This window comes from Entelurus aequoreus, linkage group LG06, assembly GCF_033978785.1.
Source record: "Entelurus aequoreus isolate RoL-2023_Sb linkage group LG06, RoL_Eaeq_v1.1, whole genome shotgun sequence".
Classification (NCBI taxonomy): Eukaryota; Metazoa; Chordata; class Actinopteri; order Syngnathiformes; family Syngnathidae; genus Entelurus; species Entelurus aequoreus.
This window is the reverse complement of record NC_084736.1, coordinates 72237553-72259716: the sequence shown is the minus strand read 5'-3', so window position 1 is coordinate 72259716 and position 22164 is coordinate 72237553. Positions and strand designations below refer to the sequence as shown.

The window sequence follows — 22164 nt, the reverse complement described above, 5'->3', positions numbered from 1 at the left end:
TTGCTGACCCCTGTCTTATTGTAATGTTTTTCTATTTTATTTCCATTTATACCCCCATTATTTACTTTTTACATTCGATCTCAATTCTATACACTGCTGCTGGAATTTGAGTTTTCCTGAGGGAATTCTCCTGAAGAAATCAATAAAGTACTTTCTATCTATTGATTAACAAATGCAAGGCAAAATTGTTGAAGGATCCTGTAAAATGTAAAAAATAAGTAATGCAACTTGGCATTAAATTGATTTGCAGTATCGCCCTCTCCACTAAAAATCCCATTGTGTTGGTGTAGTTATAGAATGCCATCTATTAATACCTCCTGGGTTGGAGGTTTGTTTCTGTGGCTTCATTAACAACAAACAAAAACAAAAGTGTGAAACAAATTGGACAATTCAAAGCAGGGAGTGGATCGTCTCCAAGAAGTAGTAATTGTGACGTAAAGACCGTCAACACCTTTTTTTTCCTCCCCCGACGTCATTCTGTGTTCCACCCAGCCAGCCAGCAGCACCCGCCTGGACAAACCGGTTCCTCCGATTTGTCAGCTGCTGGTGGAGATGAAATACTCTGCATTTCCTGCATGTGACATCTGCAATGTTTGTGCTGACTTTTGCTTGTCATTTTAGTAGTGAAACATGTAAATGAAATAACTAAATGCAAGAATATGTTATAAATCAGGGGTGGGCAATTAATTTTTACCGGGGGCCGCATGAGCAACCCGAGCACTGCTGGAGGGCCACATCGACAATATTTCAATTAAATTTTGCTCAATATTATTTTTGATATACTGTAAGATAAATAATAATTAATAATAATAATAATTTCATTTAACCTAAATTAACTTTTTACAAAAGCAGATTGCTTTTGATGGTTTTATTTTTAACACTGTCTTACACAACACTTCCTGATGTATAATACAATGCAAAAATGTCCATTTCTGTCACTTTATCCTGCATCCTCTTTAAAAGTCCAACATTTTTCCCCGTCAGATTTGGACAACCATCTGTTGTCACACCTGCCAGCTTGTCCCATTTCAGTCCTAACATGTCCAAACACGCATTTACCTATGTGAACAAGTCATTACCTGTGGTTGTCTCTTTAATTGACTGCATGGCTGCCAGCTACTCCGTGATTTGAAAGTCTGCAGTTATCCCACGTAAGAAGATGAGCAGCTGGGTGGTGTCCCATACATCGCAGCTCTCATCCAAAGCCAGCGAAAAACAGTCAAAGTCGGCCGTTCTGTTCTTCAGCTGAAGCTCCAAGTTTCCAGCGATGGTCTCAACCCGCCTCGTAACAGTGCGTCGGGAGAGTGACACGTTCTCAAATGCGCCCCTCTTCTCCGGGTATATCAGCGCAACAGAGTCCAATAAGCACTCCTTAATAAACTCTCCGCCAGAAAACGCCTTACTTTTTCTGGCGATTTTGTGAGAAATTACGAAACTTGTCCTGACGGCTGCATCTCTGGGGGTGTGAAATATGGCAAAAAGTCCTTGTTGGGTTTGAAGTTTTACCATCAACGCATCAGCCTCCCTTGCGCGCTCTTCATCAGACAGATTACGGTATTGCACACTCGACATAAATACTTTTTTAAATGTATTTTGTAATTTATGATTGGCCTCACGCGGGCCGGACAGGAACTCACAAAGGGCCGGATGTGGCCCGCAGGCCGCAGATTGCCCAGGTCTGTTATAAAGTGTAACATTTGTCCTAATTTTTTCATTGCACAACTACATTCCTGCATTCCTTGGATTCATACACCAACACAGACACAGGAGGTGATTAAATTCCGATGGGGAACACGTCTCGTCACAACACTTGGCCCCTATCCTTTACATCAGACCTGGGCCAAATAAGGCCCACGGGCCAAATGCGGCCCATTAAGATTTTCAATCCGGCCCACCGGACGCTCTACATTTTTTTAGACCTTTAACATCAAAACTGTATTTGCCATTATGATGTGCACTGCACAGCAGATTTTTAGTCTTAACGCTCCAAAGTTTAGCGAACTGCGCATGCAAGTGACATTGAGGCCACATGTGCATTTACACTGGAGTCTGATAAAAAATCACCTTTTACTTGCAGTGTAAACAGTCAGATGGGCAAAAACAGATTTTAAAAAATAACCGTAAATTAAAGCTGCAAGCAGCGATGAACGGGATCGACTTTGACGGCTCATAAAATCCAAACCATAGCAGTAATTAAAACTCTTTCATCAACTTTTAATCAGAAGGGTTCAATCTCTCTCCTGTGCTAATTTGAAGCCGACACGACAAACGCGCTCAGAGGAGATAATGTTTGAAAAAAGGTGACGGTTTTTACTCAACTTTTCATCAATCAATCAATCTTTATTTATATAGCCCTAAATCACAAGTGTCTCAAAGGGCTGTTTTGAAGGGGGAATTGCAAACTCCATGTTGATTTTTGCTGGGGGTTGTGAGTTTATGAAATCTAGGTCTAAGTGAGACCTACATAGAGGTTTTCGTTTCATGTCTCTACGACATTCCTACTGGAAGTTACAGGCAGTTTTGTCTGTGTTTTCTTCCTAGGGGGCGCTAGAGCGCAATTTTGAGTTTTGGGATTTGGTTTTTTTGATTAGATAGCATTTTTCACCAGTCCTGATGTGTGTGTCCAATTTGGTGAGTTTTGAAGCATGTTAAGGGGGTCAAATTACAGCTCAAAGAGGCGGCAGTATAATAATAAAACGCTAGAAATACAATAGGGTCCTCTGTCCCAAAGGGACTCGGTCCCTAAAAAATTGCAGTGTAAACGTAGTCATTGGGGCCACATTGGGGCCTGTGCACGTTTATACTGGAGTCTGATAAAGATTACATTTTACCTGCAGTCAGCTTGGAAAAAATCCGATTTGGGCCACTTTGGCCTGCAGTGTAAACATAGTCTTAAGCTAGTCGGGAATCACATAGATATAATAGAATAGAAAGTTTTGAGGACCAGTCATAGACAATTTAGAGTGAAAAGCAAATTTTATTTTCACTTGCATACAAAACATTCTAACTTGGATTGTTTCCCTGGCTTCGAGACTCTCCCGAAGGACATTGCAGCAAAGACACAACAAACTCTCTTCTTGTCTCTCATGGACACACACCTGTTGTTGTTGACTTTGGACTAGCGACTGCACAAACATCAAGGCCGCGGAACAGAGACACACTACGGGCTTACACACAAACTTGCATCCACAAAAATATACGCCACACATACACACCCCACACCCCCAACCCAACGCCCTCGACGCAAATCCCATAGGGGTGATGAATGGATGGTCAGCGCCTGAGAGCTGCGGCCAACCATCATGACCTCGCACTCCCTTCCCTCTGTTGCTAGATATCTCGAGATGTACGTTGTAATATGTACCGTAATTTCCGGACTATAAGCCGCTACTTTTTCCCCTCGTTCTGGTCCCTGCGGCTTATACAAGGGTGCGGCTTATTTACGGCCTGTTCTTCTCCGACACCGACGAAGAGGATTTCGGTGGTTTTAGTACGCAGGAGGAAGACGATGACACAATGATTAAAGACTGACTTTTCATATACCGGTAGGCTGGTTATTTTGATAACGTACAGGTGAGCACTTTGTATTACTTTGCACCGTTGTATTATTTGTACTCTGCACGAATGCTGTTCGCCATGTCAAAGATGTGAAAGTTTGATTGAATGATTGAAAGATTTATTGTTAATAAATGGGACGCTTTGCGTTCCCAAACAGTCATCTCTGTCCCGACAATCCCCTCCGTGGTAGCAGGAACCCCTATATACTACGCTAATTACACATCAAAACCCTGCGGCTTATAGTCGGGTGCGGCTTATATATGGAGCAATCTGTATGTTCCCCTAAATTTAGCTGGTGCGGCTTATAGTCAGGTGCGGCTTATAGTCCGGAAATTACGGTATATGTGCTTTGCTATGGAGGTTTTTTCCCACTCCAGACTGGGCCCCCTTAGGAGCCCAGTCTAGATTGTATTGTTTTACTTATCCTTCCCCAGCGTTTTACCTTTTTCCCATCTTTTACGGGGCGCCTTGTGGCGACCCTTCAGCGTTCCTGTTCTGTAACCCTGTACACTGTTTGTTTTGTCTAATCTTGAACGGGTTTGTGCTGAAAACAAAGTTTCGTTGTACTTGTGCAATGACAATAAAGACCTATCCTATCCTATCCTAAAGTACTTTATTGATCCCTGGGGGAAATTTAGCACCACAGTTTGCTCACAATAAAAAATAAACACTTAGGTATGTTTTACATGTGAATAATATATATACAGTCTATTATACAGCATTATTCACAAGTGAATAATATAAATACAGTCTATTATATAACATATGCATTATTACATGGTTTTTGCGCTACTTTATATGATAAACTATCTAAACAAAACATTCAAATCATTGCTTTTGTGTTAAAGGCGACAAAATAATTGCCCAGGCCTGGGCAATTATTTTGACTCGGGGGGCCAAAATTTAGAGAAAAAAATGTGTCTGGGGGCCGGTATATCTATTTCTAGGAACACTAATACCAAACCTCACAATAATGTCTGATTGAATGCTAAAAACGTTATGACAGACCGCCTTAAAAAACGTAATGGAATTTTACATTTTTCTATGAAGGATAAAACACTGAATATTGACAACATATGAACGTCACACCCCCTTTCGATCGACATATTTTACAATCAAGTGAAACGTGACAAAAATGCAACAGACAGTGAAATATGAACGCGAAGGGTACAAAATAAACCCACCTAGAATCTGATATATCTGATATTTGCTGAATTTCCCCTAGGGATCAATAAAGTACTTTATATTCTATTCTATTCTAGTCTATGTACCACTAAGCTTTAGAACTTTGTTGTGAAAATCTCCTTCCGCGTCTGTGGAAACGCTCCCCGCCCACACTGCTCGGTGCCTCGTCTGAGCTGCTGTGACGTAGATTACCATAGTAACTAGTTAGATTACCATAGTAACTAATTAGATGACCATAGCAACTAATTAGATTATTATAGTAACTAGTATATCATCCATTAACTCAGATTCCAAGCATTGAAATACTTTGTATAGTTAAAGACTTACGGTCATTAGAAATCATCACTGCACATCATAATGGCAGCTACACTTTCCATCTTAATGATCTAAAAAAAATATTTGGGAATGTCCGGCGGGCCAGATTAAAAAGCTCAACGGGCCGCATGTGGCCCCGGGCCTTAATTTGCCCAGGCATGGTGTAATATCTAGTGCTATATATTATGTATTGTTTATTTTCTGCTACACACACACCTGGTATGTTTACAACAATAACGGAAACCAATACAAGGCTTTCAAAATAAAACGGTAATTTCGTAGTAACAAGACAGCATTTTGTGAAACAAAAAATAAGAAATAAAAAGGTTTTTGATTGACAAATGCACGAATGTAATGAAAACTCGCAATCGTCTGGTTTGTCTTGTATAATTTGGTAAAGCGGATGTATCTGTTAATTTCGCAATATAGCCAACTTGACGTTAGGAGGAAGGAAGTTTGAAGGGAGGGTGAAGCAACACACACCAGGAAGTTAAACAAAGAGAAAAACCTTCGATTATCTTCGTCTTGTAGCAAACTCTCCACTTTTTAATAATTCAACACCGTTCAAAACTCTCAACCCCGAGGAAAGTCGCTTGGGTTGCGGTGGAAAGATGAACTACGATCCGGTAAGAAATAATAGTTTGGTTGTTCATAAAAAAGTGTTCGGACTGCTTTTGTAACTACGAACATGACATCGGTTTGTACAATAAGTACACTTATAGTTGTACAATAAGTACACTTATAGTTGTACAATAAGTACACATCTAGTTTTACAATAAGTACACACATATTTGTACAATAAGTACACATTAACCACGTCTTTTGCTGGACAAAACGACAACTGTTGCACGTCATGTCTTCATTTCATTTCCTAGTCGAGAGCGAAGCCACTTTTGTTCAACTGAAGCTAAAAAGAGAATTATTCCAATTGTCAGACCGCTTTATTTTTTATTTATTGTGTTTTTTAATCGTTTTTATTAGCTTCTGCCTTTGGTTGGCATGGCCAAACTGTCGGGCCATGTTGGCCTTAAGGCGTCGCCATTAAAGTAACCTTTTCTTCGGGCTAAAGCTAACCTCAGAGGAAAATGTCATTTAAAAACATTTGTACGCACGTACAACACTTAAGACCTTCAGTATGTGGAATTAAATGATGGAATGGATTAAGCAAAGAAATCAAACAATGTACTAATATGATCCACTTCAAGAAACTCCATCCATCCATCTTCTTCTGCTTATCCGAGGTCGGGTCGCGGGGCCAGCAGCCTAAGCAGGGAAGCCCAGACTTCCCTCTCCCCAGCCACTTCATCCAGCTCCTCCGGGGAGAAATAGTCTTCCCAACGTGTCCTGGGTCTTCTCCGTGGCCTCTTACCGGTCGGACGTGCCCGAAACACCTCCCTAGGGAGGCGTTCGGGTGGCATCCTGACCAGATGCCCAAACCACCTATTCTGGCTCCTCCCGGATGACAGAGCTTCTCACCCTATCTCTAAGGTAGAGCCCCGCCACCCGGCGGAGGAAACTCATTTCGGCCGCTTGTACCCGTGATCTTGTCCTTTCGGTCATGACCCAAAGCTCATGACCATAGGTGAGGAAGGGAATGTAGATCGACCGGTAAATTGAGAGCTTTGCCTTCCGGCTCAGCTCCTTCTTCACCACAACGGATCGATACAGCGTCCGCATTACTGAAGACGCCGCACCGATCCGCCTGTCAATCTCACGATCCACTCTTTGAACAAGACTCCGAGGTACTTGAACTCCTCCACTTGGGGGCAAGATCTCCTCCCCAACCCGGAGATGGCACTCCACCCTTTTCCGGGCGAGAACCATGGACTCGTACTTGGAGGTGCTGATTCCCATCCCAGTCGCTTCACACTCGGCTGCGAACCGATCCAGTGAGAGCTGAAGATCTTGGCCAGATGAAGCCATCAGGACCACATCATCTGCAAATAGCAGAGACCTAATCCTGCAGCCACCAAACCGGATCCCCTCAACGCCCTGACTGCGCCTAGAAATTCTGTCCATAAAAGTTATGAACAGAATCGGTGTCAAAGGGCAGCCTTGGCGGAGTCCGACCCTCACTGGAAACGGGTCCGACTTACTACACTGATCGTACAGGGAGCGGACCGCCACAATAAGACAGTCCGTTAGCCCATACTCTCTGAGCACTCCCCACAGGACTTCCCGGGGTACACGGTCGAAAGCCTTCTCCAAGTCCACAACGCACATGTAGACTGGTTGGGCAAACTCCCATGCACCCTCAAGGACCCTGCCGAGAGTATAGAGCTGGTCCACAGTTCCAAGACCAGGACGAAAACCACACTGTTCCTCCTGAATCCGAGGTTCGACTATCCGGCGTCAAGAAACTCTTCAAACTTAAAGTGTTTACAAAGTACAAAGACGAGGAACCATGATAAACGTTCTGACTTTATTCATCCATCTATTCATTTTCAAGATAATCTTACTCATCTCACCATATGTAATATAACTTACTTCACCAATTATTATTTATTTATTTTTATTAGAGATGTCCGATAATATCGGTCTATCGGCCGATAAATGCTTTAAAATGTAATATCGGAAATTATCGGTATCGGTTTCAAACTCCCGAATTTCAGTGACCCGCCCAAAAATCTCCCGGGGCAACCATTCTCCCGATTTCCACCCGGACAACTTTATTGGGGGCGTGCCTTAAAGGCACTGCCTTTAGCGTACTCTACAACCTGTCGTCACGTCCGCTTTTCCTCCTTATAAACAGCGTGCCGTCCCAAGGACATAATATATGCGGTTTTTACACACGCACAAGCAAATGCAATGCTTACTTGGTCAACAGCCATACAGGTCACACTGAGGGTGGACGTATAAACAACTTTAACACTGTTACAAATATGCGCCACACTGTGAACCCACACCAAACAAGAATGACAAACACATTTCGGGAGAACATCCGCACCGTAACACAACAGAACAAATACCCAGAACCCCTTGCAGCACTAACTCTTCCGGGACGCTACAATATACACCCCCCGCTACCACCAAAACCCAACAAATGTTGGCACTTTTTTCCATAACTGTAGTTGAAGTTCTTCTCTTATTTTGGAAAACCTGGTTTTTGATTGATTGATTGAAACTTGTATTAGTAGATTGCACAGTACAGTACATATTCCGTACAATTGACCACTAAATGGTAACACCCGAATACGTTTTTCAACTTGTTTAAGTCGGCGGTCCACGTTAATCAATTCATGGTAAAGTTACATTGTTTAATGCATCCAGCGGGGTATCACAACAAAATTAGGCATAATAATGTGTTAATATCGATATCGGTTGATATCGGAATCGGTAATTAAGAGTTGGACAATATCGGAATATCAAATATCGGCAAAAAAGCCATTATCGGACATCTCTAATTTTTTATTGATATTAGTTATGGAGTATATTGTTTTGTTTTTTATGTTTGGGTTAGGGTTGGTTTTTTAGCCTTTATTTAACCAGGTAAAATCCCATTGAGGTCAAAGGCCAAGAGGGCAGCAGCAAGGTTACATTAAAAACAGTAAACAACACACAAAACATCAAATTTACAACATTAAAACTTGCTCACATAACACGTGCAGACAAGGTAGACTGCAATCCTTTCACAGAAGCTTTAAAATAATAATAATAATAAAAATAATTGTGAATAAATTGAGAAAAGGAAGTGAGCAAAAATTTTAGCAATTGCTTTGCAAAGGAAAAGGGGTAGGATGAAATAGGCTCTGCTTCTTCCTACTCCTTTTCCAACATGTTGATTAGAGAAACTGGAAATTGTGATGTATCATGTTGTATGCGTGCATGTTCCAAATCATCTAACTCAAAGCAAACACAACATGACAAATGGAATATTCTATTGAACCTAACGCGTTACCTCCTGGGAGTAATGACCAAACATAACATGAATCATGCATAGGATGGTTAGCTGAAAGGCGAGCAGGTAATTATACTGACAGTGAGGACGTCACACTACGTTCTGGGCCCTCCACACAAAAGACCCGTAAAAGGCCCTCTGTTGCTGCCCCATACACACACTTGATATGTTTACATCTAGTAAAAATAAATATTATTGCATGGATTTGGTGAAACCGTGGCTTCTTAAAAACACTTTTACTGTAACAACTTTACGTTTTTGACTAGAGATGTCCGAAAATGGCTTTTTTACCAATATCCGATGTTCCGATATTGTCCAACTCTTAATTACCGATACCGATATCAACCGATACCAATATATACAGTCGTGGAATTAACACATTAGTATGCCTAATTTTGTTGTGATGCCCCGCTGGATGCATTAAACAATGTAACAAGGTTTTCCAAAATAAATCAACTCAAGTTATGGAAAAAAATGCCAACATGGCACTGCCATATTTATTATTGAAGTCACAAAGTGCATTATTTTTTTTAACATGCCTCAAAACAATAACAGTGCAATATTTTTTGATAACTTGGTCACTACTGCCTAGTTTCTCTTGTTATATTCTTATTTTACTGTTATGTTTTTATTCTCATTGTTGATTTTTAATTTTATTCTTATTGTAGCGTCCCGGAAGAGTTAGTGCTGCAAGGGGTTCTGGGTATTTGTTCTGTTGTGTTTATGTTGTGTTACGGTGCGGATGTTCTCCCGAAATGTGTTTGTCATTCTTGTTTGGTGTGGGTTCACAGTGTGGCGCTTGTTTGTAACAGTGTTAAAGTTGTTTATACGGCCACCCTCAGTGTGACCTGTATGGCTGTTGACCAAGTATGTTGCATTTATTCGTGAGGAGAACAGCCGGTAGATATTATGTGACTCGGAGGGCAAGCACGCAAAAGAAATGCCTCTAAGGTTTATTGGCACTCTGTACCTCTCCCTACGTCCGTGTACACAGCGGCGTCTTAAAACGTCATACATTTTACTTTTAGAAACCGATACCGATAATTATGAAACCGATACCGATATTTTCCGATATTACATTTTAAAGCATTTATCGGCCGATATTATCGGCAGCCCGACATTATCGGACATCCCTATTTTTGACTATTTTAAAGGGGTCACATTATGATTTTTTTTCACATATTTAAAACGTTTGTGGTCTACATAACATGTAATTGTGGGGTATTTTTGGTCAAAATTTTGAATAGATTATGTTTTACAGATCATTTTCAAGCCGCTTTCTGACCGTCCCTTCAGGATGCGCCGTTTTGTGGGCGTTCTTATTTCTGTACCTTCACTTCGACTGCATCTTCTCCTTGTCAGCCATGTTGTAGTTTTTACCGCTTCCATATGGAGTTTGCTGACAGATATAAGTTAGAACCATACGCTACTTTTTATTAGAAATGGCAACAGCGGATGATGCATGTGCATGTACGAGACAGTCTGCCCCACAACAAGGCCCTTCTACTAGACGTTCCATCGATATGCTTAGACACAGCACGCTGTGCAGAGCCAGCCTCCTTAGCTATGAACTTTTGTGGCTTAACCATCCTATTGAGGCAGGGATGGGCAACATTTTTTGTTTCAGGGGCCACATTGGCTTTTGAAATTTGACTGATGGGCCGGGCGAGCACATGATGCATTTCAAAGCATATATCTGTTGGAACTCAGAGTAGGCTTCTCAAACATGGGCTATTTTAATCATAATACATCTATTTTCAACAATATCATATCAGAACATCAAAGAAACATAACAATGGTATTAAAGGGTTAACACTTACATTCTCTTTCAGTGGGAGCAGTGTTGTTGATCCCCCTTTTTTGCCAATGCGTCGAAGTCTATTATCAGTTTTGTTGTGGCAATTCTCAAAACATCTCTTTGCTCACTCAAAAAGGTTAATTAATGTCTTCTTATTCATATACTTTTTCAAATGTTCTTGTAATCAGACCATATTTTCGGTATATTAGATGGAATTTTTACCTGACATGTTTCGACGGCCATCGGCAGTCTTCTTCAGAAGGGTCACTGAGGACAGTTGAAACATGTCAGATAAAAATTCCATCTAATATACCAAACAACAAAATTTGAAAAAGTAGATCTTTGCTCAATTCTGTTATAATATTTGGCGGGTCGGATTAAAGGGACCAACGGGCCGGATGTGGCCCGTGGGCCGTAGTTTGCCAAGCCATGTATTGAGGGTATCAATGATGGTCTTCTGGACAGTTGTCAAGTCTGCAGTCTTCCCCATATTGATCCTAATTGAGACAATTGCACCAAAGTGAAGCAATTTAATGACACCTGGGAAAACCTGTGCATTTCTTCACAGTATTCACATTTTTTTAAATCCTTTTTTCGTGGGTTTTGTGAGCAGAGGCCCAAATGATGTACAAATGAACAACTAAATACTTGTAATGGTTTAAGTTGTGGGCCCTGAATCTATATTCTATGGAAGTTTAACGTTTTGAATGGAAATATGGAAAAAAAATACACTTTTCCATGATATTCTATGTTTTTTTGGAAAGGGTCTGTATATTATTATTAGCCTTTATTTAACCAGATAAAATCCCATTGAGATCAAAGATCTCTTTTCCAAGGGAGACCTGGCCAAGAGGGCAGCAGCAAGGTTACATTAAAAACAGTAAACAAATACATAAAACATCACATTTACGACATTAAAACTTGCTCACATAACACATGTGCATACAGACAAGGTAGACTGCAGTCCTTTCACAGAAGCTTTGAACTCATTCAACGTAACAAGGGTTTGAAGTTTAATATTCGATTGTAGGTTATTCCAAGCCTTCGCTGCTGAAAACCTAAATGCTTTCTTGCCCAGTTCAGTTCCTACTTTGGGGACGACAAATTGCAGAACATTCATTGAACGAAGATTGTGACTTCCTTGTTTCTTTGTTAAAAGACAAGACAGATAAGATGGAGTGATACCCAGAATGGTTTTGTAGATGAATACATACCAATGATTGAGGCGTCGAGCATATAAAGATGTCCAGTTAACCATTGAGTATAATACGCAATGGTGAGTAAGGGGAGCGCAGTTGGTGATAAATCTCAGTGCACCGTGGTACACACTATCCAGCTTGTGGAGACAACCAGCAGTAGCATTCATGTACAACACATCTCCATAGTCAATAACAGGTAAGAAGGTTGTTTCCACCAATTTCTGTTTCACAGTAAAAGAAAAGCAAGACTTGTTTCTATAATAAAATCCCAGTAAAAGTTTCAGTTTTTTTACAACATACTGAATGTGCTCCTTAAAACTCAAGTGGTCATCAATTAAAAATCCTAAATATTTAAAAGCAGATACTAACATAATTTGTTGCCCATTTCTTGTTAAAATGTTCTCACACAGTGCTGATCTTACAGTTTTTGATGTGGTAAAGAACATACACTTTGTTTATATAGCCTGAGTTTATATCCTGAAGTAACAAGGCCAAGCAGAATCTCCGGACACAACACCACACTTATTGATGATATTTTTACTAATGATTTTGATAATACCACAAGGGGTCAGTGATCATCTGCCAGTTTTCACAATCTATGACCGGAACTACAAGAAGAGTAATCTCCCCTCTAATTTTCCATGTGTCTGGGCATACACACAATCTCCCTGAGCACACTGAGGACCACTGTGGGCCACATCAGATGTGCACACCAGTATCACACACACCTGTTTAAAACCTTGGATCTTAGCAAGTTACTTGACTTATTAAAATAAATCCAATTACAGCAGCAACTGTTATTAGTTTACTTTTAATATAAGCGATTTGGCCCACTTAAAATAAAAAAGACAAAAATCTTGTTGTTCTCTGTCACTATCTTTCTAACCATGGGCTCAACACCCTCTCTGATGACTTGCAAGCGTACTTCTTCTTCTTACTCGTCGTCGCCATGACTGTCTCTTCTTCGTTCTTCTGCTTCGTCTCCTTCTCGTTGTGTGTGCAGTTGTGCACTCTCCATAAGCCGTAGATGTTATAACGTGACTGGGCCGGCACGCTGTTTATGTGGAGAAAAAGCGGACGTGACGAAAGGCTGTCCTCACTCAGGTCCGCATGGACTTGGAGGGGGCGTGCCTTGTTGTCCGGCTGGAAATCGAGAGAAATTCGGGGGGATGTTTGTCCCGGGAGATTTTCGGGAGAGGCACTGAAATTCGGGAGTCTCCTGTAAAATTCCGGAGGGTTGGCAAGTAAAAGTACCAATGATTGTCACACACACACTAGGTGTGGCGAAATTATGGTAGTAAGGCGTATTTTCTGGCATCTCTAGTCAACATAGCCAAAGCTGTCTTCAGTAATGTTGACATGAGTCAGCCAGTCTTTGGGATATCGACTTCAAGGAGTTGCACTGTAATTCCATTGTACACTTAAAACCACCCAGGCATTATGATTTCTTTCTTTTTTTTTTTTAAAGTTGTCCGCTGTGCTTTTTTTGACCTCCAGGAGCGAGAGGGTGCAGATCCAGCTGAAATTGCCAAAATGGACAGGATGAAGGAGGAAGTCAAAGAAGTCCAACACATCATGACAAATAATGTGGACCGTATCATTGCTCGAGCAGAAAGACTGGACGACCTCATGGACAAGTCAGCGGACCTGGAAGTTGGGGTAAAAATAGTAGTATTAGTATTAGTAGTCATGACTGATGAGGCTGGCAGACGTCTGCTAAACAAGTTTGGAGACACACAAAGAACTATGCAAACCTTTTTTGGTATTGTCATACGGTAGCTGGTCTGGTATGGCTCAAGGAGGTTACGAATCTACTTCTAGCGCTAATTCAGTAAGACAGTGTTTTTCAACCACTGAGATACAGTTGGTGTGCCGTGGGAGATTATGTAATTTCACCTATTTGGGGTAAAAATATTTTTTGCAAAAAAGTAATTATAATCTAAAAATAATGTGCCATTGTTGAGTGTCGGTGCTGTCTAGAGCTCGGCAGAGTAACAATGTTATACTCTTCCATATCAGTAAGTGGCAGCCGGCAGCTAATTGCTTTGTAGATGTCGGAACATGGTTTGTCGTAGGAATGTCCGATAATGGCTTTTTTGCCGATATCCGATATTCCGATATTGTCCAACTCTTAATTACTGATACCGATATCAACCGATACCGATATATACAGTCGTGGAATTAACACATTATTATGCCTAATTTGGACTACCAGGTCTGGTGAAGATAAGGTCCTTTTTAAAAAAAAATAAAATAAGATAAATAAATTTAAAACATTTTCTTGAATAAAAAAGAAAGTAAAACAATATAAAAACAGTTACAGTACATAGAAACTAGTAATTAATGAAAATGAGTAAAATTAACTGTTAAAGGTTAGCACTATTAGTGGACCAGCAGCACGCACAACCATGTGTGCTTATGGACTGTATCCCTTGCAGACTGTATTGATATATATTGTAGGAACCCGAATATTAATAACAGAAAGAAACAACCATTTTGTGTGACTGAGTGTAAATGGGGGAGGGAGGTTTTTTGGGTTGGTGCACTAATTATATGTGTATTTTGTGTTTTTTATGTTGATTTAATAAAAAAATAATTTAAAAAAACTGATACCAATAATTTTCGATATTACATTTTAAAGCATTTATCGGCCATTTATCGGCCATCTCTAGTTTGTCGTGATCACAACATGCAGATGACAGTGGGAGGCAGCGTGCAGGTGAAAAGGTATCTAATGTTAAAACCAAAAATAAACAAAAGGTGAGTGCCCCTAAGAAAAGGCATTGAAGCTTAGGGAATGAAACTAAAACTGAACTGGCTACAAAGTAAACTAAAACAGAATGCTGGACGACAGCAAAGACTTACTGCGGAGCAGAGACGGCGTCCACAATGTACATCCGAACATGACATGACAATCAACAATGTCCCCACTAAGAAGGATAAAAACAACTGAAATATTCTTGATTGCTAAAACAAAGTAGATGCGGGAAATATCGCTCAAAGGAAGACATGAAACTGCTACAGGAAAACACCAACAAAACAGGAAAAGTCAACAAAATAGGAGCGCAAGACAAGAACTAAAACACTACACACAGGAAAACACAAAACAACCCAAAATAAGTCAGGGGGTGATGTGACAGGTGGTGACAGTACACCTACTTTGAGACAAGAGCTATAGTCATGCATGCTTGGTTATGGTTTGAAGTCATATCCAACAATTGCGACAATGACTTTTTACTGTTAATATCGGCTACTAAGTTTCATTTTTTAATGATTTCCGCTGGTTGTGTGCCTCTGAATTTTTTCAATGAAAAAGATGTGCCTCGGCTCAAAAAAGGTTGAAAAACACTGCAGTAAGACACTGCTAAGAACATGTGGGTCCAAAATCTGACTACAGTTTACCCTTAACTATTTTCATTACTGACAGTGTCTCAAAGTTTGGTTTACACCTTTGCCACTCTGCAAGTGGTCTGTCAGGTGTGTCAATGATTCGGCCGTATTGTTTTATCTGGGCTGCTCGCAGTGGCGTTTTGCTGCCAGCGCAAGCAATCCAGTGTAGAGATGGGAATTTGAAACCGGGCGCAAAAATGGATATTTTATTAAGGAGAGGAAATACTACCAGAAACATTAGCACACACAGAATGTGAAAACGTTGAATGAACTGCACATTTTTGAGCCCCTCTGCGGCAACAGCGTTGATGTCGGCGATGTCCTGCAGGTAACTAACACTGCCTGTCATGTTAGCACATCATTGTAAAAGCTGTTAATATTAACTGTAAACATGAAATTAATACTTATGCATTTCCCTGTCCGAAAATTGTTCTCTATAGACCAGGGGTCACCAACCTTTTTGAAACCAAGAGCTACTTCTTGGGTACTGATTAATGCGAAGGGCTACCAGTTTGATACACACTTAAATAAATTGCCAGAAATAGCCAATTTGCTCAATTTACCTTTAACTCTGTTATTATTAATAATTAATGATATTTTCACGTAATTGAACGGTTTAAAAGAGGAGAAAACACGAAAAAAATGACAATAAAATTTTGAAACATAGTTTATCTTCAATTTCGACTCTTTAAAATTCAAAATTCAACCGAAAAAAACAAGAGAAAAACTAGCTAATTCGAATCTTTTTTGAAAAAATAAAAAAAATAATCTATGGAACATCATTAGTAATTTTTCCTGACTAAGATTAATTTTAGAATTTTGATGACATGTTTTAAATAGGTTAAAATACAATCTGCACTTTGTTAGAATATATAACAAATTGGACCAAGCTATATTTCTAACAAAGACAAATCATTATTTCTTCTAGATTTTCCAGAACAAAAATTTTAAAAGAAAATCAAAAGACTTTGAAATAAGATTTAAATTTGATTCTACAGATTGTCTAGATTTGCCAGAATAATTGTTTTGAATTTTAATCATAATAAGTTTGAAGAAATATTTCACAAATATTCTTTGTCGAAAAAACAGAAGCTAAAATGAAGAATTAAATTAAAATGTATTTATTATTCTTTACAATAAAAAAAATAAATTTACTTGAACATCGATTTAAATTGTCAGGAAAGAAGAGGAAGGAATTTAAAAGGTAAAAAGGTATATGTGTTTAAAAATCCTAAAATCCTTTTTAAGGTTGATTTGTTTCTCTAAAATTGTCTTTCTGAAAGTTATAAGAGGCAAAGTAAAAAAAATAATGAATTTATTTAAACAAGTGAAGACCAAGTCTTTAAAATATTTTCTTGGATTTTCAAATTCTATTTGAGTTTTGTCTCTCTTAGAATTAAAAATGTCAGGCAAAGCGAGACCAGCTTGCTAGTAAATAAATAACATTTAAAAAATAGAGGCAGCTCACTGGTAAGTGCTGCTATTTGAGCTTATTTTAGAACAGGCCAGCGGGCTACTCATCTGGTCCTTACAGGCTACCTGGTGCCCGCGGGCACCGCGTTGGTGACCCCTGCTATAGACTGTAATTAGTCAGAAAGATCTCCTGGAGAACTTCCTTAAGAAAGAAATGCTTATTCTTCTGCAAAATAATGGTTACCATATTTTTCGGAGTATAAGTCGCTCCGGAGTATAAGTCGCACCGGCCGAAAATGCATAATAAAGAAGGAAAAAAACATATATAAGTCGCACTGGAGGAAAAGTCGCATTTTTTGGGGAAATGTATTTGATAAAAGCCAACACCAAGAATAGATATTTGAAAGGAAATTTAAAATAAATAAGGAATAGTGAACAACAGGCTGAATAAGTGTACGTTATATGAGGCATAAATAACCAACTGAGAACGTGCCTGGTATGTTAACGTAACATATTATGGTAAGAGTCATTCAAATAACTATAACATATAGAACATGCTATACGTTTACCAAACAATCTGTCACTCCTAATCGCTAAATCCCATGAAATCTTATACGTCTAGTCTCTTACGTGAATGAGCTAAATAATATTATTTGATATTTTACAGTAATGTGTTAATAATTTCACACATAAGTCGCTCCTGAGTATAAGTCGCACCCCTGGCCAAACTATGAAAAAAACTGCGACTTACAGTCCGAAAAATACGGTATTTGTCACAAGCTGACATAGTTTTAGTTTTGAGTGGTCAGCTCATTTACTATTTTAAAAAGAATCATTTTATATGATACTGTGTTTATTTCTACAGTCGACTCCTAATTTTATTATTGTATTATGCTTATTTAAAATTTAAAAAAATCTGAGTAACCCTGTCATGGCGATTGTGGGCCTTTTAAGTTAAGCAGGAATGTGATTTTTCCGTCTATAGTCGGAAATCCGTCTTTTTTTTATCTCTGTAAAAACATAAAAAAGTATGTGTGTGTTAAAATCTTTGCCATACCTGCCAACTACGGGTGTAACGGTACACAAAAATTTCGGTTCGGTACGTACCTCGGTTTAGAGGTCACGGTTCGGTTCATTTTCGGTACAGTAAGAAAACATTATTTATTTACCAAATTTGCCAAATCTTCCACCAAAAATATTTGTCTTAGTGGAATATTTGATGTGAAGTAATCGGAACCTTGGATAGGTCAATAATTCATAATAACATTGATTTTGATTCAATATTATGTTTTGAGCAATGACAGTTTGAAAGAAAAAAAAACAGCTTTGTTTTATTAGTCAACATTGCAACTTTTTCTAAATTACATTTAACCTTTAAGCTTTTTTATTTCACTTTTGTTATGTTTTTGTTTATTTTAATAGTATTTTTAGAATGTGCCGTGGGCCTTTAAAACATTAGCTGTGGGCCGCGAATGGCCTCCGGGGCACACTTTTGACACCCCTGCTATAGATAATAAAAAATTAAATGTGATAAATCTATGGATAAAAAGCAGAGCCTGGCGACGCATGCGCGTTTATCATAACTCTCTCACTCTCTCTTTCTCGGCCCCTCCCTCACCAATGCTGCTGCGCGCACAATCTGTTTTGTTTTTAACCCCTTCTTAACCCTGAACGTACATTGAAAATACACGCAACCCTAACTCAAAATGCCGGACATTTGAGGCATTTAAGAAACTCCGCCCTGACAGCTCCGCAAAAGAGGACATGTCAGGTGAAAAGAGGACGTATGGTCAGTCCATCGTAGCCCGTTAGCTGGTAGCATGCCGTGTGTTGTGCCTCGGTGTGCATTGTTTACACAACGTGCGTTACGCTACTTAATATGTCCGTGTGGAAACTCGTTCGGTACACCTCCGAACCGGAAACCCCGTACCGAAACGGTTCAATACAAATACACGTACCGTTACACCCCTAGTAAATAATGTCAATAACTTGGTGAACCATCTGTGGCTGTGAAGTGAACACTAGTAAAGTTGTAAATACTGTATAAAATAGGCTAACCCATGTGGTTCCTGTGGATGTGAACACAATTACTGTAGTGACTAAATAACATAGTGACTGAAACAGACATAGTCATTCATTTGGATGAATGGGGTAAACTCTGTTGATCATTTTTCAATTCTTGAAACACTAAAACATCTTTAAATGGGGCTTTTTTGTGTGCAAACTTTCGCATGTTCAATTGCTGAAAAACCAGGATCTTCGGGGGGTTGCCCACCGTGTCCCCCCCACCAGGGCACCGCCCTCGATCTGGCTTGGGACCTGCGGCCTCTAGATCTCCCGGCTTATTTTCAGTCTTCCTCATTAAGTTCAAATCAAATGCCTGGTCACGTTTGTTCATTCATGTTTCTTTTAAACTAAACATAGTTAAAGGGGAACTGCACTTTTTTTATAATGTTGCCTATCGCTCACAATCATGAGAGACAAGAACACGCACGTCTGTTTTTTTAGGATTTTAAAGATAACGCTTGCAAGATGTGGCTCATGGGAACCATCAGTATAGCCTTCAAAACCCAGCTTTATACTAAGTATTTTTACTTAGTATAAAGCTTATAAAGCAATACTTTATACTAAGTATTTTTCCATGAAAAGAAGGGTTTGCATGGTGTCAAAGTGCCCCTCCCCATCACATCCCTCCATGTCCACATCCACAGCGCTTTACTTTTTTCCACATTTTATTATGTTACAGCTTCATTCCAAAATGGAACACATTAATGTTTCTCCTCAAAAATCTACACAGCAGCAATTAGAGCCACAAGTCTTTTTGAATTAGATGCCACAAGCTTGGCACACCTATCTTTGTCAGTTTCACCCGTCCCGCTTTGCAACACCTCTCAGGCTCCATCAAGTTGGATGGGAACTGTTGGTTTTCATCCAAGATGTCTCTGTACATTGCTGCATTCGTCTTTCCCTCTATCCTGACTATTCCTTCAGTTCCTGCCGCTGATTAAAAAAAAAAAAATCACATCTCATCCAATCCTTGGTGATGAGCGGTGCCTGGTTTCCTCCAAACATGACACCTGGCATTCATGCCGAAGACTTGAGTCTTTGTTTTATCAGACCAGATCAGTTCGTTTCCCATGGTCTTTAAGTCTGCTGAGATGGTTGTTTCTGGAAGGTTCTCCTCTCTCCACAGAGGAATGCTGTAGCTCTGACAGTGACCACAGGGTCTGAATACTTATGTACATGTATTTTTTTGGTTTGTTTTTCAATATGCTTATTTGAAAAAAAAAAAAAAAAATCACATTGTCATTATGGGACACGGAGACATTTTTTTAAAAAATAATTTTATTTATTTTTTTTAATTTATTTATTTTTAGACATGTATCTCGTGCGCACGAGAAACTTTTTATAAAATAAAAAAATGTATATATATATATATTTTTTTTTAGACATGTATCTCGTGTGCACAAGATAGTTTCTTATTATAAAAAAATTAAATTATTATTTAATTTTTTTTGCACGAGAAACTTTCTCTTGCGCACAAGATACATGTCTATATATATATATATATATATATATATATATATATATATATATATATATACATATATATAATTCTTTATTTAAAAAATAATAATTTTATAAAAAGTTTCTCGTGCGCACGAGATACATGTCTAAAAAAAAAATAAAAATAAAAATTCCCCCATGTCCCTTTAAGGCAGGGGTGTCCAAAGTGTGGCCCGGGAGCCATTTGCGGCCCGCAGCTAATTGTTTACCAGCCCGCCACACATTCTGCAAAAATTGCAAAATTGATAATATTGCAAAAATTTAAAAAAACATTTTAAAAAAGTGGAATGAGGTGAAATCTAACAAGAAAAAGTTGCAATGTTGACACAAAGCTGCCATGCAGGCTGTTTTTTTTCTTTTGTCTTTGTTTATTTTTCTTTTTTTTGCCATTGCTAAAAAAAATTTTAAAAAGAGACTAAAAATCTATGTTACAATGAATTATTAGTTAAAAAATATCACTTTAAAATGTTTTATGTGGAAAAAATATTGCATATATTGTGTGGTTGCCATATAAAAACATCAAAGTTTTATTCCACAAAAAAGCATAAAACAAACAAAATAATAGTTCAAACGTAAAATCCACAGATATATCTGAAGTTGATCTCGTAATTTAAGTGTTAAAAGTAAAAAAAAACTAATAAAAATGTATCACTTTATGAGTGGGGGACCTTTTGGATCCCAAAAATATTTAGTAGGATTTTATTTAACTTTTCACTGTGATTACTCAAAAATATTAAAGAATTAAAATCAATGGTGTCCTGCATTATTGATCTTTTAAGGCTGTAATTACTAAATACTGCATATTTCAGTTTTACTATAAAAAACAATGTTGTCTTTGACAGAAAACCTTTTTTTTTATTACTTTATATCAACCTCAAGTTGATATAGAGATTTACTGTAAGCGTTGAATTTAAAAAAATAATAATAATTTGACTTGTTTTTAACAGTTTAATGACTGAGACCCTTTATAGTCCCCGGGAGCCCTAAAGGTTAAAAAAAAAAATCCATATATTTTGTTAAAGTTTGAAAATGAAAAATATCAAAATGGCCCCCGCATGCTTAAATTTTTCCGTGTACAGCCCTCAGTGGAAAAAGTTTGGACACCCCTGCTTTAGGGGCTCCATACTATTGCGTGTAGAATTTTGAGGACATTTTTATTTTATTTTCCCATTGTGGAAAAAGTCTGTAACAGAACAAAACGTGGAAAAGGTGAAGTTCTGTGAATACTTTCCGGATGCACTGTACTGTATATAGCAACCTCAGTGGTTTGGCTGACTCAGCTATTTTCTCTCCATCTTTGCCCCAGGCCCAGACCTTCAAGCAAACGTCCACTAAAGTGGCTCGCTCTTACTGGTGGAAGAACGTCAAGCTGGTGGTGGTCATCGTGGTCATCGTGCTGATCATCGTCCTCATCATCATCCTGTTGGCCACCGGCGTCATCCCAGTCAGCGCACCTCTGCCGCCAATTATCTCACCCACGCCTGCTGGCCCGTAAACACACACACACACACACACACACACACACACACAGTGATTGTATATACAGACTTAATTTAATCCTGTAGTTGCACAGTTCCAAAATAATAGCACATATTTAGCAAACTGCTGCTGCGCCCTTGCTTTTTAGGTCCAGTTGGTGACTTTTAATTTTATCAGTTTGGAACTTTGGCAGTTCACCACAAGAAACCCTTTTTTTTTAGTCACTGTCAAAGGACGCTAAATGAGAAGGTTTATCGCCTTATTCGTGCCGAAGCTTCCTCCAGCTGCTGTGGTTGGGAAAGTCCAAATGGTGGCCCTCGGTTGTACTGATGCACTTTTACAAAACGACGTGCTTCGTTTCA

The 22164-nt window shown here is 39.0% G+C and overlaps 1 protein-coding gene across 1 annotated transcript in view; it reads left to right on the top strand.

The window, feature by feature from the left end:
- Positions 1 to 5494: 5494 nt before the first annotated feature.
- LOC133651649 (vesicle-associated membrane protein 8-like) overlaps positions 5495 to 22164 on the top strand; it is a 17661-nt gene continuing 991 nt past the window's right edge. Inside the window, exons 1-3 of the mRNA XM_062049651.1 lie at positions 5495 to 5684; positions 13451 to 13612; positions 21630 to 22164. The exon at positions 21630 to 22164 is cut by the window's right edge and continues 991 nt beyond it. Of these exons, the coding sequence (XP_061905635.1) occupies positions 5670 to 5684; positions 13451 to 13612; positions 21630 to 21818 (366 nt within the window). The 5' untranslated portion in view covers positions 5495 to 5669 and the 3' untranslated portion in view covers positions 21819 to 22164. The remainder of the gene's footprint in view (positions 5685 to 13450; positions 13613 to 21629) is intronic.